The following is a 15545-nucleotide window of genomic DNA, read 5'->3' on the forward strand; positions in this document are numbered from 1 at the left end:
GTCACTCACTACTTAATTGGCCATCAGCCACAAATGGCCTTCCCTTGTAGCTTAACCTGTATTGGGAGGGAGCCCTTGGCCAGGAAGGGCTAATAAGGAGTCAGCTCTCTGCCCCCAGCTTCCTGCCACTCTTGGAACTTGCTGGGTGGAACCAGAGCTGACCCCAGTGAGTTGCTCTGGTGTAGGTTAGGAGGGGGAAGCAGAGCCAACCCCAGTGAGCTGCCCTGGTGTAGAAGCTAGGGAAGGGGGCAGCAGAACAAGCCCCAGTGAATTGCTCCCAAGCAGCCTTTTTCTTCAGGGGAACTGATCTCTGCATTCTGATGAAGAGCTGTCCTTCTGGGGGATGCCCAGGTCCCCCATGGAGGCTGGCATCCCTGGACCCTGTGGGGCACAAGGCTGCAGAGTCCTGTGCCCCTGAGCGGCAGCCCCATCTGACCATCTGACCCAAGCAGCCTTTTTTTCTAGGGGGACTGATCTCTGTTGTCTGGAGATGAGCTGTCATAGCCAAATTCCCCCTCCATTCCCCATTCACAGCCATTCCCCACTGGGAAGCTAATCTCTGTAGTCTGAAGTTGAACTCCAATTCCAGGAGGGCCACATCTGGAGGTTGTTGACCCCTGGGTTAGGAATGTTTCTTGAAGTTTGGTGGTGGGGCCTCAAGAATCTGGGGGTGAGTAGGAGAAGGCTGCCCACCAGCCCCATGGGACCCAGTTCGGTCTCTACTCTCCCTCCCTCCCTCCTAGCTGTCTTTTCCAGAAGAACTGTTATCCCTGGAGATCTCCAAGCTCCCACCTAGAGGTTGGCAACCCAGCTCGCTGCACATGGAGGAGGAGCGGGGGATCAAACTGGGCTCTTGATATTAGAATCTCCTACTGTTTTAATCAACTCCAACATGCTGGATCTCAAGATCATGTGGGAAACAGGGATGGGGGAGGGTCAGCACCCAGGAGAGCCACAGGGCAGGGATGTGTGCTAGCGCCCGTTGTATTCCTGGATATGATAGGCTTTGTGCTTAGTTTTTATATGGAAGTTCAGGTCCATAAAATATCTCTGAAAGCTTCAAGGTGTATTGTGCTTTTGGGGTGGAGGGAAGAAGCTCTGATGGCTTGTTTTGTCTCCTGGGCTTTCTCTTCTGTCTGCAGGGTGGCGTGGATGATGAGTTCTCACTGACAGCTTATGTAACTGCTGCACTGCTGGAGGTCCACCTGGACCAGAATGTGAGTCCTCCATTTATTCAGTCTGTTAAAACATAGATGAGTCACCTTTCTTTCTTAAAGAGTTCAAAGTTGCTAACAAACGCAGGTGAAACATGTAGAACAAAATGCATCCAGAGCATAAAAACCATCATTTAAATTCACTAGTTCCAGACTGCTAGTGTGAATGTGTGTTAAGGGCTGTCTAGCAGCCTTCCTATGAATCAGGGTCCTCCCAAATAATCCTTGCTCACATCTTGCTGACTGCGGGCTGTGGCTGCCCTAACCACCCATTTCCTGTTGGGTTTCTCACTTCCCTGGCTGCCATCCACTTTTCCTGGCATTATTGTCTTCTTGTGATGCAACCAAAGTATTGGAGCCTCCGTTTAGTCATTTTCGCTTCTGGGGAAAATTCAAGTTTAATTTGCTCTAAAAGCCGCTTACTTTTCTTTTTGATGGCACCTGTAAAACTTTCCCGCGATATGACATTTCAAAGGAATCTACTTTCTTCCCTTCTTCATTGTCCAACTTTCACGCCCATGTATACTGTTAGGAAACTGTGATGTGAATTAACTTGATCTTGGTTGCCCATGACCCATCTTTGCACTTAAGGAATTTTTCTAGCTCCTTCATAGCTGCTTTTCCCAGGCCCAGTCTCCTTCTGACTTCTTGGTTTAATGCTGCTCTGGTAATGGAGGATGTGCTATGATAGCAGGTGTTTTTACCATAGAGTTTTTGACCAAATACCAGAGCATCTCATGCTGCTGGTGATGTGATGATGTCACTTCTGGAGTGCCCTGGAAGTCAGCAGAGCGGGAATCGGCCCGGCCGATGGTCTGTCCGGAGGAAGGGGCCAATCAAGCCCCTTCCTCATCACGGACAAAGCCCTCCCACCAAGCCCTTAACGAATTATTTAGTTTGCGGCGCCCACGGCGCCGCGGGTGTGTTAAGGATAAGGAAGATTAGAGGGGCATTCCTTGTAGTGGATGTCAGGAAGGACAGAGAGAGCACATTATCTCAGAGAGATGCTGGCTGCTTTGGGTCCTCATTGGGGAGAAAGATGGGGTACAGATGAAGTAAAACTTAAAAAAAAGAATAGTAGTACATTGCTATGGCTTTCCCCGAAGAATTCTGGGCAAAGGTAGTTTGGAGATGTGTTCTGGGAGAGATTTCAGGTCCACATGTCAGAACTACAATTCCCCTGAACCGTCATCCCATCCCTCACCTAACAACATTGTGCTGTCATGTTGTAGAATACCATGGTAGAAGATGCTTTGGCCTGTCTCAAGAGGAACTTAAGCTTTGTGGAAGATGCCTACCCCAGAGCCTTGTCGGCCTATGTCTTCACATTGGCAGGGGACATGGAGACCCGGCAGCAGATCCTGAGAAAGTTGACTGAAGGGGAGGACAGAGAAGGTAGATGATTTCATTCACTGCATACTTGATTGGTGCCTACTCAAATTATGACAGGCTCTTCCCAAGTGTGCTGAGCACAGTTCTGAGTAGTTTGCTCCTTGCCTCCCTTGCTGAAACCATACATCAGCTCAAGTCTTGTTTGTCTGTGTGAGCCACCAAGACCCCTCTGGTGTCGCTGGGGCCATGCAAGAGTCTCTTTTGTATGGTACTCCCAGCGGACTGACAGGGAGCCTGACTGGCTTTCAATAAGCAGAAGAGGCCTGTGTGTAGGCGAAACAATGAGCAACTCTGAGCCGAAAGCCGTGAGGAGTTCAATGAAGGCTGGGAGCAACCACAAAAGGTCCTTGACTCTGGCAGGCGTCTTGTAATTCACACAGAAGAAGGTTTGAAATCGAAGGGGGGCTTGTTTGCTGAAGCCGATTGTAAGCTGATGTGTGCCGATCCCATGTCCACACTATGGTGAGATACTCAGAACACTGAAGGTCCATCCTGCCACGAAACACACAGAAGATTAAAGAATCCCTGAAAAGACCCCTACTTTGGCGTTCTGAGGGGCTTTTTGCACGGCTTCAAAATCGCATAATGGTTGCCAATTGGAAACGCTATTGATTTGCCATAACGCACGACGTCGTAGACAATCTGCAACACTCCTGAAACCGATCAGCAAAAAGCGCTTCGTTGTAGCGCTTTCAGGGGAATCCCAAAAAGTGGATTCACCCTCCGGAAAGCGCTACACTCTTGCAAACAATCTGCAACACTAGCGATAAAGACCTGTGCGTTAACATTGTTGCGGTTTCTTCAAAGTCCCTCCTCCTGAGCCTGTCCTCCAAACTTCCGGCGAAGCGATCGCCATTTTTTTTTCTCCGAGCGAGAGGGGATAAACGCACCAGCGAGCCTCTTTCTGTTTAGAGGCTTCCCTGGCTTCAGTCCTTCACCTTTAGTCACTAAGCACAAACCACATAAAAGCCCGTTTGCTGAAATAAAGTCCCTTTATTTTTTACACATTAATTCAGCCGAAAATCGGGCCCGTGAGAAGGGGGGGGATTTTTTTTTTTATCACTCGAGGCAGCGTGGCAACGATCATACGATCAAACGACAGCTCACATTAGGCAGCTGGATGGGTCTCTCCGTTGCAACGAATCTACACAGATTCGTTACAATGGGTCTGTTTTTTTAAAAAAAAACCTTTCTTAAAGGGAAAGGGGCTGTTTGGGAGCATGCTAACGGCTGCCCATTGGCTGCTTGACGGCCAGGGGCGGGACGAGCTTGGAAATAGCGCTTCCTTTTCTGCCGAGACCGGAAGCTGTGGGAAACGCTACAAAACGCAACTGGATTCCACTACAAAGGCAGGTATGCATAACGACGAATTCCACTATTTTAAATGGCTATTTTTCGTTCAGTGACCAATTTGCAACAAAGATCCCGGTGCGTAAAGCCCCTCACTGTTGAACTCACCAAGTGCTAATTTATGCTTTTGAGCATGTTTCTCGCGCTCCCTCTCATTCGCCTGCACAGGGCTGTTTCAGATTATTGTAATTCCCATGTGTCCTGCCTGCGCCTGTTTGACTTGCAAGGCACTCAGAGGCACAGAGGCAGTTTGCCGTTGCTGGTCTCTACGACGTGGACTCCCTGGAGGTCTCCTGGCCAAGTGCTAGCCAGGCCTGGTCCTGCTTCATCTCTGAGATCTGGTGAGATCAGGCTAGCGTGGCCACTCAGGTCAGGGCCTCCCTTATACAGCACTTTAAAATGTTTGTCAATTAACACACATCAGGTCTGTCACAGGCAACTCTGTGGCTGGAATTTGAGTTCTGGCCCACTCTGCCCAAAAATGCCCAGATGCTGCCAGTGCAATTCATGTGCCTAGAAGCCCTTCTGAGTGACACCACATTCCCCAATGGTTTATGGCTTTCACTCTTAGAATGTGGCACCTTTATTGCCCAGAGAAGGGATGAAGTCAAAAAGCAGAGTTGCCTGATAATATGAAGAAACTTTGAAGCATTTGCTGTTTCTGCTGGGAGTCAGAAAGCGCCCTCAGTGCTGCCTACCCCTTTATACAGAATTAAGATCACTCTTTCCTTTCTAGAAGGAGCCTGGATAGATGTCGAGACATCTGCTTACACCCTCCTGGCTTACCTCTCTAAACCAGAGGTGTCCGACGATGACATCAAAGAAGCCTCCCAAATTGCAGCCCTCCTTGTTAAAAACCAGAATCCATACGGGGGATTTGGCTCCACGCAGGTAATGCTACCTTTGTTTTTCCTTGCGATGATGGGATACTTGAGTTTGCCTCAACAGTTCACTCCATTGCAGGCTTTTGCCTTTTATGCACTGGTGTTTTCCTTCGCTTTCTCCCTACTTCCTCCTTGGGTGTATTTTCCTCTTCTGCATGCCAGCTTACTTTGCAGGGGCTTTCATTTCCTTCTCCATGGGCTTTGCTCTCTTCAGGACTCTGCTCATTTTTCCATTTGCTTTCCTTTTAAAATCCCATTGCCTCAGTTTTTCCCCTTTCTTGGCTCCCGAGGCGAAGGAAATTCACAAGCAGACCAAATCCATTAGATTCGCCCCCCCCTCAGGAGACCACCCCCACCCCTGATCATTGGTCTGCTTCAGGTGAGGGTGCACATGTTTTAAAAATGGCTGTAGCAAGGTTTCAAAAGCAAAAAAAGGAAAATGAATCGGCATGGCAAATTCTGTATGGGGAAAATGCCCACGGGTAGGTTTGAGCCCACAACATTCTGATCCTCAGGCTGCCCTCCTCCTAACTGACTTATCCACCCTAGGTTGGATTCTACAGAGTATAAACAACATAAAAAGTTTCCCCTGATTTTTTAAAAAGAACACTGCAATGCAATGCATCCATCAGAATCATTTTTTTAAAAACCACGATGGAATCCAAGTGTACTGTTACCTTAAATGTTTTAAAAAGAAATTCATAAGATGGGGGGAAAAGAGTAGTATATGTTGTTATTTTTATCTGCCTTATCTTAAAGTATAGGATCCTAAGAAGAGCCCTGCTGGGTCAGACTGTTGGCCTGTCTCATCCGGCATCCTGCCTTCTCACACAGAGGCCAACCAGTTCCTCTGGAGGGCCAACAGTGGGGCAGAGAGGCTGAGGCTTTCCTCTGATGTGGTCTCCTGGCTCTGGAGGTTCCCTGCCCCTGAACAGGGAGGTTCCCTTTTGTCACCTGGCAATAGCGCCATGAATCTTTCTAATACCCCCTTTTAAAAATAGTAAAACCTTTAAAGACCATCCTGCGGCAGCAAATTCCACATTTCTTCTCCCCCAGCTATCTAAATCTCCATCTCACTGATCAGGGTCCAGTGCAGTTTGTTGCACTCCACACAACTTCCTGTTGGTGCCATGGCAAAACACCTCTGAATATTGGAATACAAAACACAAGGAAGAAGCAGTATTTTCTCTACCTATGGAGGCTCGGATCACTGAAGTAACTCGGGCAGCATTTTTCCACCAGCGCCAAGCCCGGCTACAAACTTGCCCTCGGAACACCTGGCCACTGTGATCTATGCAATGGTCACTTCCAGGATGGACATCTGTAGCTCACTCTGTATGGGCCCACCCCTGTCCCTGACCCAGAAACTGCAGTTGGTACAGAATGCAGCAGCACAGGCCCGTGCCAGGGCTGAATCGGTACTTATTGTTTATTCCGTTGTGGATCCTGCTGAATTCAGATCGATTTGAACTCGCATCTTCCTCTATCACCCCCTCCCCATTGAAACAGAAAAGTGTTCTGCACCTGGTTAGGGAAGCTCAGAAGGGGGGGGGGGGAGCCAAACACAGCAGAAGCCTCTTTTCTTAAACGGGGAGGAGGATTGGAGACAGCAGAGGAGGGGGAATAAATCCAAGAGGAAAATCTGTGTGGAGAGAAGTTAGGGCTTCCCCATTAATGACATGTCCCTGAATACCATCGCTCCTATTAAAACAGACTATCAAGATCTAGGGAGGAAGCTCAAGCAAATGGGGGCACAAGTGGTATTCTCTTCAGTCTTGCCTGTCAAGGGAAGAGGAATGCGAAGATAATGGAGGTGAATCAGTGGCTGTGTAGTTGGTGCTGGCAGGAGAGATTTGGTTTCTGGGACCATGGGATAGGCTTTCTTGAGGAAGGCCTACTAGCACCTGATGGACTGCACTTATTGAAGTTGGGGAAGAATGTGTTTGGCAGGAACCTGGGGAGATTCATCAGGAGAGCTTTAAACTGAAGCCACAAGGGGAAGGAGATGTTCAACATAGGGAGTATGAGACTGATCGGGGGCAGCCCAACCAGGAAGGCCAGCTCATAGGGAACCAAAAGTAAAAGGATTCTCATGACTAGAATGTAATAGTGGATGGATATGAACTGTTCAGAAAAAACAGAATAGATCGAAGAAGTGGAGGAGTGGCACTGTACGTGAGGAAAAGGTTTACTTGTCAGGAAATTCTAGTGAAGGAGAGCATATCTACAGTGGAAAGCATCTGGGTGAAAATAAGCGAGGGGAAAACAAACAGTGTGGTGGTTGGTGTCTGCTACCGACCGCCTGACCAACGAGAGGATGTGGATGCTGCACTTTATGAGCAGCTTGGGAAAATATCCAAGCGTCAGGACCTTGTAATCATTGGCGACTTCAATTTCCCAGATGTGTGCTGGGAAACTGTGAAGCGTCCTCAGCCATGCAAGTTTCTGACCTGCCTGGCTGACAATTTCATGTATCAAATGGTAGATGAACCCACAATAGGTTAAGCCATACTGGACTTAAGACTGACCAACAGGGAAGAGTTGGTGGATGAGGTGAAGGAGGTGGGTACCCTAGGGGGAAGTGACCATGTCCTCATATAATTCCTTTTGAGATGGGGGGGGGGCAAGGAAGCTTGTAGCCAGATGCGGATGTTGGATTTTCGTAGGGCAAACTTTAATAAACTCAGAGACATGATGAGTGTCATACCATGGACGAGAATAATGCTGGAAGGGAAGAGAGCATGTGAAAGGCGGGCGCTACTCAAACAAGAGCTATTGCATGCTCAATCCATGACTATCCCACAAAGATGAAAACACTGCAGTAGCTCTAAGAAGCCAATTTGGATGAACAGAGAACTTCAAGAGGAACTAAAAAAGAAAAGGGAGATGTTCAGGAAATGGAGGGAAGGACAGAGCTCTAAAGATAAGTACTTGCAAGTTACTAGGCACTGTAGATCAATCATCAGAAAGGCCAAAGCGGAGAGTGAGCTAAGATTGGCCAGGGAAGCCTACTGTAACAAGAAAAGATTTTTCAGTTATGTGAGGAGCAAACGTAAAGTAAAGGAGGCAATAGGCCCACTGTTGGGTGCGGATGGACAAACTCTAATGGAGGATGCAGAGAAAGCAGAAAGGCTCAGCGCCTATTTTACATCTGCTTTTTCCCACAGGTCAAAGGGTTTAGGCACATCTAGAGATGGCCATAGGCAAAGGATAGTGCCTGGGTGGCAGGTTGACATGGACAGAGAGGTTGTGGAGAGGCATTTAGCTGCACTGGATGAGTTCAAATCCTCTGGGCCGGATGAAATGCACCCAAGAGTGCTCAAAGAACTTTCCGGAGAACTTGCACAACCCTTGTCCATCATCTTCGGGACCTCTTTAAGGACTGGAGATGTCCCGGAGGACTGGAATAAAGCAAACGTTATTCCGATCTTCAAAAAAGGGAGGAAGGATGACCCGGGAAACTACAGACCAGTGAGTCTGACCTCTGTTGTGGGGAAGATAATAGAGCAGATATTAAAGGGAGCGATCTGCAAACATCTGGAGGACAATTTGGTGATCCAAGGAAGTCAGCATGGATTTGTCTCCAACAGGTCCTGTCAGACCAACCTGGTTTCCTTTTTTGACCAAGTAACAGGTTTGCTGGATCATGGAAATTCAGTTGATGTCGTTTACTTGGATTTTAGTAAAGCTTTTGATAAGGTTCCCCATGATGTTCTGATGGATAAATTGAAGGACTGGAATCTGGATTTTCAGATAGTTAGGTGGATAGGGAATTGGTTAGAGAACCGCACTCAAAGAGTCGTTGTCCATGGTGTTTCATCAGACTGGAGGGAGGTAAGTAGTGGGGTTCCTCAGGGCTCTGTGCTCGGCCCGGTACTTTTTAACATATTTATTAATGATCTAGATGAGGGGGTGGAGGGACTACTCATCAAGTTTGCAGATGACACCAAATTGGGAGGACTGGCAAATACTCTGGAAGATAGAGACAGAGTTCAACGAGATCTGAACACAATGGAAAAATGGGCAAATGAGAACAAGATGCAATTTAATAAAGATAAGTGTAAAGTTCTGCATCTGGGTCAGAAAAATGAAAAGCATGCCTGCTGGATGGGGGATACACTTCTAGGTAACACTGTGTGTGAACGAGACCTTGGGGTACTTGTGGATTGTAAGCTAAACATGAGCAGGCAGTGTGATGCAGCGGTAAAAAAGGCAAATGCCATTTTGGGCTGTATCAACAGAGGCATCACATCAAAATCACAAGATGTCATAGTCCCATTGTATACGGCAGGGGTAGTCAACCTGTGGTCCTCCAGATGTCCATGGACTACCATTCCCATGAGCCCCTGCCAGCATTTGCCCTGCCAGCATTTGCATTTGCATTTGCTGGCAGGGGCTCATGGGAATGGTAGTCCATGGACATCTGAAGGACCACAGGTTGACTACCCCTGGTATACAGCACTGGTCAGACCACACCTGGAGTACTGTGTGCAGTTCTGGAGGCCACACTTCAAGAAGGACATAGATAAAATTGAAAGGGTACAGAGGAGAGTGACGAAGATGATCTGGGGCCAAGGGACCAAGCCCTATGAAGATAGGTTGAGGGACTTGGGAATGTTTGGCCTGGAGAAAAGGAGGTTGAGAGGGGACATGATAGCCCTCTTTAAGTATTTGAAAGGTTGTCACTTGGAGGAGGGCAGGATTCTGTTTCTGTTGGCTGCAGAGGAGAGGACACGCAGTAATGGGTTTAAACTTCAAGTACAACGATATAGGCTAGATATCAGGAAAAAGTTTTTCACAGTCAGAGTAGTTCAGCAGTGGAATAGGCTGCCTAAGGAGGTGGTAAGCTCCCCCTCACTGGCAGTCTTCAAGCAAAGGTTGGATACACACTTTTCTTGGATGCTTTAGGATGCTTAGGGCTGATCCTGCATTGAGCCGGGGGTTGGACTAGATGGCCTGTATGGCCCCTTCCAACTCTATGGTTCTATGATTCTATGAAATTAGGAATGTAGATCAACCCCCAATGCCATGCATTGCTCCTTCAGTGGCAACGTGGTGGACAACTGGAAGTCTGGCTCATGGCTTCCTAGGGGCGCCCCTGTCTCCAAAATCTGCCCCCCCCCAGTAATTGTTTTCTGTTCTGCAGGACACGGTGATCGCCCTGCAGGCCTTGTCCCGGTACGCAGCCTTAACCTATCGTGAGATCGAAGACGTCCAGGTGCTGGTGAAGTCCACCACCGGTTTCCAGCATGAATTCCACGTGGACAAGAGGAACCGGCTGGTGCTGCAGCAGGCATCGCTCCCCGAGGTGCCCGGGCAATACAAGGTGGAGGTCTCAGGGAACGGCTGTGCGTATGTGCAGGTGAGCCGTGGGGACGCTGGAGTGCACACGCCAAGGGTGCCCAGGGGTCTTCTCCATGATCCGCTGGGAGGGGGAGGGGAAGAGAGCACTCGGTTGCCAAGGAGGGAGCTGCAGTGAGATCTTGTGAGCCAGAGAACAGCCCCAATCTGACAACTGTGGCTGGGGAGGGACGGGATGCTGCGGGAACTGCCTGGTCCTGGATCCCGCCCTCTGGCTTCTACCAATCCTATTCCAAATGATTGCAGAATATAGATGGGTCTCTTGCTGCTTTGGAATCAAGGGCTCCGCGCAGCCCTTAAGGCCTTCCCTATTCGGTCTCCTCACTGACCAGTCGGCAGGAGATATGAGATATTTCTCTCCCATACAGAGCACCCTTAGCTATAACCAACAACCTGAGAAATATGAAGCCTTTGCTTTGAGTGTGGAGACGTTGCCGAAGGAATGCAGCCAGTCGACCAGGAAATACTTCGAAATTCACCTCCGAGTGAGGTACTCTGCTGGGGGGGCTCGGTCACCAAACTGGTGGGAAGCAATGCAGGGGGCCGGTCGTCTTCTGTGCAGCAAGGATTCCTAGTAGAGCAGGCCAAAGACTCCACTGCCTCTTCCGGGTGTTCCCCTGAGGGAAGTCAGGGGCCAAAATGCCCAAGTTCCAGGGGATTACGTCATTGCGACCCTGCTGACATCCACCAATGGCGAAGCGGCATGCCACAGGTGCCCCCATGAGAGGCATGCACAGATGCAACCAACCCATGCAAGCCCTGTGGTGTCGGGCATGGATGGCCCATAAATGTGGAACACACTGAGCAAGGGGTTTTCAAGGCAAGAGACGAGCAGAGGGGGTAGGCCTCTCCTGCCTCTGTGGAGCAGCCCTCTTCTCCCTTGGGGTCTCCCATCCAAATACTAACCCGGCCTGGTCCTGTTTGGCTTCTGAGATCTGATGAGATCTGGTTAGCCTGGCATGGCACAGAAGGCAAAAACCTAACTAGAGAATTTTGGTTCTGTTTTATCTTTTCATTAAAGCAGGACTATTTACCCTTGTAAGAATAGACTCGCTTAAAATAGTAATTCCATCTGAGTTTCTGTATCGTTCCTGCTTTATGCAAAACACCCTAAGCCTTCGGGGAGGGTGGTGTATAATTTATAAATAAATGAAATCTAATGACTGTACACAGATAATTAAAAGAGAGCAACTCCTTCAGCCCATTGATGTGGCTCACCAAAAGTAAGCAGCTTATAGCTAAGGAGTCTCTTCAAAGGAAACAGCTTGATTTTCAAGCTCATCTAGCTGACTCACTTACCTTTTGACTTCAAAGACCATGCAAAAGGATCGATACTGGAATGTCTTCTTCACATTTGTACAAGCTGTGTTTAGTTTATTCTTGCTACTTTAAATCGCTACAAAGAACATCCCAAACAGAGATTAGAAGGTTCTCCTGCAAGAGCCAGCTTGGTGTATAGTTAGGAGTGCAGACTTCTAATCTGGCAAGCCGGGTTTGATTCCCCACTCCCCTACGTGCAGCCATCTGAGTGACCTTGCGCTTGCCACATCACTGGTAAAGCTGTTCTGACTGAGCAGGAATATCAGGGTTCTCTCGGCTTCTCCAACCTCACAGGGTGTCTGTTGTGGGGAGAGGAAAGGGAAGGTGATTGGAAGCCACTTTGAGACTCCTTCAGGTAGAGAAAAGCGGCATCTAAGAACCAACTCTTCTCCTTCTTCAGTAATATCAGGGGTCTCTCAGCCTCCCCTCCCTCACAGGTTTTCTATTGTGGGGAGAGGAAAGGAAGGCAACTGTAAGCCACTTTGAGACCCCTTTGGGTAGAGAAAAGCACCATCTAAGAACCTTCTTCATACGGCTGCATGGTGGACTCCTTCCTACCAATGCATCCATCTTTGAATGCTGTCGCCATTTCTGTCTTTAGTAAGACTCTCGGGGACATCTCTCATCAAGCCTAGGCATGTCTAATAGTCAGTGATATTCTTTATAGTGTTTCTGATCTATGGAAGGCCAGATTAGTCGGTTGTTTCTTAGTTTCTCATCCCTTTCCCAGACTGTTCTGTTTTCGGTCTCTGGCCTCCCTTTTAGATTGGGAGGAGGAGGAGAAGGAGGAGGAGGAGGAGGAGGAGGAGGGAGCTGGCTTTTTGCACCCTGCTGTTTACTACCAGGAAGAGTTTCAAAATGGCTTACAACCACCTCCCCTTCCTCTCCCCACAACATACACCCTGTGAGAGAGATGAGGCTGAGAGGGCTCTGAGAGAACTGTGACTGGCCTGATGTCACCCAGCTGGCTGCATGTGAGGAGGAGCGGGGAATGGAACCCTGTTTCCAGATTAACCACACTGAACCACTTGGTCATGCTGAGGCCAGCCCTGTTTCTGGCCTACAGAAGCATCCTTCTTGACATTTTTAGTCAAGGCTAGCTAGGGCTCACCTGTGTTCTTGGCCACCTCCATGTTCTTGGCCACCATAGTACTCTCCTGCTTCTGGTGCTCAGTCAGATGAGGCAGCCATGACAGCTATTCCCTGGACACATGAAGCTGCCTGGTACCGAATCCCCACACGGGCACATACTTGCTGCTTGTCACCATTTGGAGAGGTAGGATTTCTGAGGCAATTTCGAGGAGGTGCTGGGGCAGGGGAAGAATCAAAGCAGTCACAGTTTGAGGCGGGGCAACCCCTTGGTAACCTCTGTCCGTGTGGGTTTCCTTATCCTCAGGTGGGCTTCCTTGGTTCACGGGTTCTGTGCAGGTTTGTCCCCTCCCTTAGTCCTGCGGCTGAGGATGCGATTCAGCCTGTCGGCTTCCTTGGCCTTCATCTGACGCTTGCCTCCCTTCTGTCTGTAGCTACACAGGACAACGGGAGAGAAGCAACATGGTTCTGTTGGAAGTGAACATGCTGTCGGGATACATCCCCGTGAAGAAGACTGTGAAAGGGGTCAGATAATTGACTACCAATTAAATGTTGCTACCCGTCCCTTTCATGGTCACATCCTGAGTTTGGGGGGGTGGAGGTTGCCTGAGGAAGGGAGTATTGCTTGTCAGTTAATGCTGACAAGGCTGAGGTTCTGTGGGTTAGTAGAAAGACAGAGCAAGGATTTCAGATCTCTCTTGTTTTGAGTGGGGCTGTCCTCCCCTTGAAAGGCCTGGTTTGTGGCTTTGGGGGTGCTACTTAACACAGCAATTGCCTTAGAAAACCAGAACTGGCTTGGGAACCTGGGCATGTGGAGGACCATCTTCCCACCTATATTCTTGCCAAGGAATGAGGACCACAGGGATAGGCTCTCTTGGCTGCCCCATCCATCCCGGGGGGCACAAGAGAGAGGGCCTTTGGGGTGGCACCACCACCATTACGGAACAACAACCTCAGGGAAATGGGCCAGGCCTCCTTGCTTCTGATCGTCAGGAGGCAGCTGATTTTATTTAGGACTGTATTCAGTTAAAGCAGTCCTAAATTGTAATTTTAAGATGTGCTTTTTAAAAATGTAATCTATTTCATGTATTTTATTAATACTGTAAGAAGCTTTTCATGAGCCTCTTGTGGCGCAGAGTGGTAAGGCAGCCATCTGAAAGCTTTGCCCATGAGGCTGGGATTTCGATCCCAGCAGCCGGCTCAAGCTTGACTCAGCCTTCCATCCTTCCGAGGTCGGTAAAATGAGTACCCAGCTTGCTGGGGGGTAAACGGTAATGACTGGGGAAGGCACTGGCAAACCACCCCATATTGAGTCTGCCAAGAAAACGCTGGAGGGCGTCACCCCAAGGGTCAGACATGACCCGGTGCTTGCACAGGGGATACCTTTACCTTTACCTTTAAGAAGCTTTGGTCTCCATAGGGCAGAAAGGAAGCTAATCAATATTTTAAATAAATTTAATATGGCTTTTTTATTATCCCCACCCCAAGCAGATGGGGTACCTGTTTTCTGTGTTAGCTGCTCGAAGGAAGTCCTTATGCACAGTCACATAATGTCTGGCACCGAACATGCCTGCCAGTGCTGCACTCCTTGACTAGTTTGCTTCTTGAAGCTTTCTGAGCTGAGAAGCGCCACCTGTCCCATACCAGCCCCGGAATGTCTGTGCCACCAGGGAAAGTCCCCAGTCTGTTGGTCTGCAGGTTTTCTTGCCTTTGTGGAAGACGATAGATGTGACTATTTAGTTTCTCAGAATGCCAAACCCTTTTCTTATTTGGGTGTGAAAATACATGAGGATGTTTAAAATCTGTGCACTTCGGCAGATTGTCGGTGGGTGGGCAGAAGGGATTGTGTCGGCACTTGGCTCTTGCATGCCCAAGGAAATCAGGAAGCGATTTCTCTTCCAGTCCAGACTCGCTAGGGGTTCTGGTTTGGGGAGGGGATCATCTGGGCATGGAATTGAGGTCACTGTGGGTGGGCAAGGTCTTGTGAGTTTCCAGCATTGTGCAAGGGGTTGGATTAGATGACCCTGGAGGTCCCCTCCAATTCTATGATTCTATGACAAGGTCCTTTTCCGGAAATTGATGGGTTTAATTTCGGGGGGACACCAACTGGTTCTACATTTATATTGGATCAGCCCATAATGGTGTTATCAAGAAGTCTGTTTTCATCTTTACAGGACATGTTTTTATCATCATCTCTTTTGTATTCCAACAGCTGCTAGAGAAGCCTCTCGTGAAAAAGGTGGAATTTGACCCTGACAAAGTCAGCGTGTACCTGGATGAGGTGAGGGCCATCTTGACGAATACTGGGGTGTGCAACAAGGACGGTCATTCAGCAGAGCAGTCCCTTGAGGAATGAGGAGCAGTGAAAGAGGGGGTGTGAAAGAGGGCCAGAGAATTATGGGTGAAAACTTTCCCTGCTCTGACAAAGGGTATCTGACAAAGGGAGCTTTGACTCCCAAAAGCTCAGACCCCGAAATCACATTAGCCTCAAAGTGGCTGCTGGACTGGAGTCAGGCTGTCTCCTCACTCTGTTTCCCTCCTTCTTCAGCTGGACAGAGATGAGCAACACTACAGTTTCTCAGTGGAGCAAGAATTTGATGTCAGAGACCTGAAGCCCGTGACGGTGAAGGTCTACGATTACTACCACCCAGGTCGGCATCTGGCTGGGGGAACCAGCCTCATTCATCACCACCCTTGTTCATCCACAGCCCTGTGACTACCATGAAGTCCTGAATCGTATATCCAACCCCTTTGCGATCGGCTCACTCTGCACACTTCCCTACATCTTCGTAGAGCCTGCCATGGAGAAGGAGCCAGCAAGCTACATATCTTAACACAGCCCGCGGCGCCGCGGACTAAATAAAACAATAAGGGCTTGGGAGGTGGGATGTGTCCGAGATGAGGAAGGGTGCCGATTGGCCCCTTCCTTCGGACA

At 48.9% G+C, this 15545-nt stretch overlaps 1 protein-coding gene across 2 annotated transcripts in view; it reads left to right on the top strand.

The window, feature by feature from the left end:
• The window catches only part of LOC143841630 (alpha-2-macroglobulin-like protein 1), an 85494-nt gene that overhangs the window by 63528 nt on the left and 6421 nt on the right, over window positions 1-15545 (top strand). Inside the window, exons 28-35 of one of the 2 annotated variants that reach the window (XM_077346214.1) lie at window positions 1143-1217; window positions 2447-2609; window positions 4693-4847; window positions 9987-10202; window positions 10570-10691; window positions 13045-13135; window positions 14823-14891; window positions 15159-15261. In XM_077346214.1, the coding sequence (XP_077202329.1) occupies window positions 1143-1217; window positions 2447-2609; window positions 4693-4847; window positions 9987-10202; window positions 10570-10691; window positions 13045-13135; window positions 14823-14891; window positions 15159-15261 (994 nt within the window). The remainder of the gene's footprint in view (window positions 1-1142; window positions 1218-2446; window positions 2610-4692; window positions 4848-9986; window positions 10203-10569; window positions 10692-13044; window positions 13136-14822; window positions 14892-15158; window positions 15262-15545) is intronic. The other variant, XM_077346215.1, reaches the window with a different exon arrangement.

Source organism: Paroedura picta, chromosome 7 (assembly GCF_049243985.1).
Source record: "Paroedura picta isolate Pp20150507F chromosome 7, Ppicta_v3.0, whole genome shotgun sequence".
Taxonomy (NCBI): Eukaryota; Metazoa; Chordata; class Lepidosauria; order Squamata; family Gekkonidae; genus Paroedura; species Paroedura picta.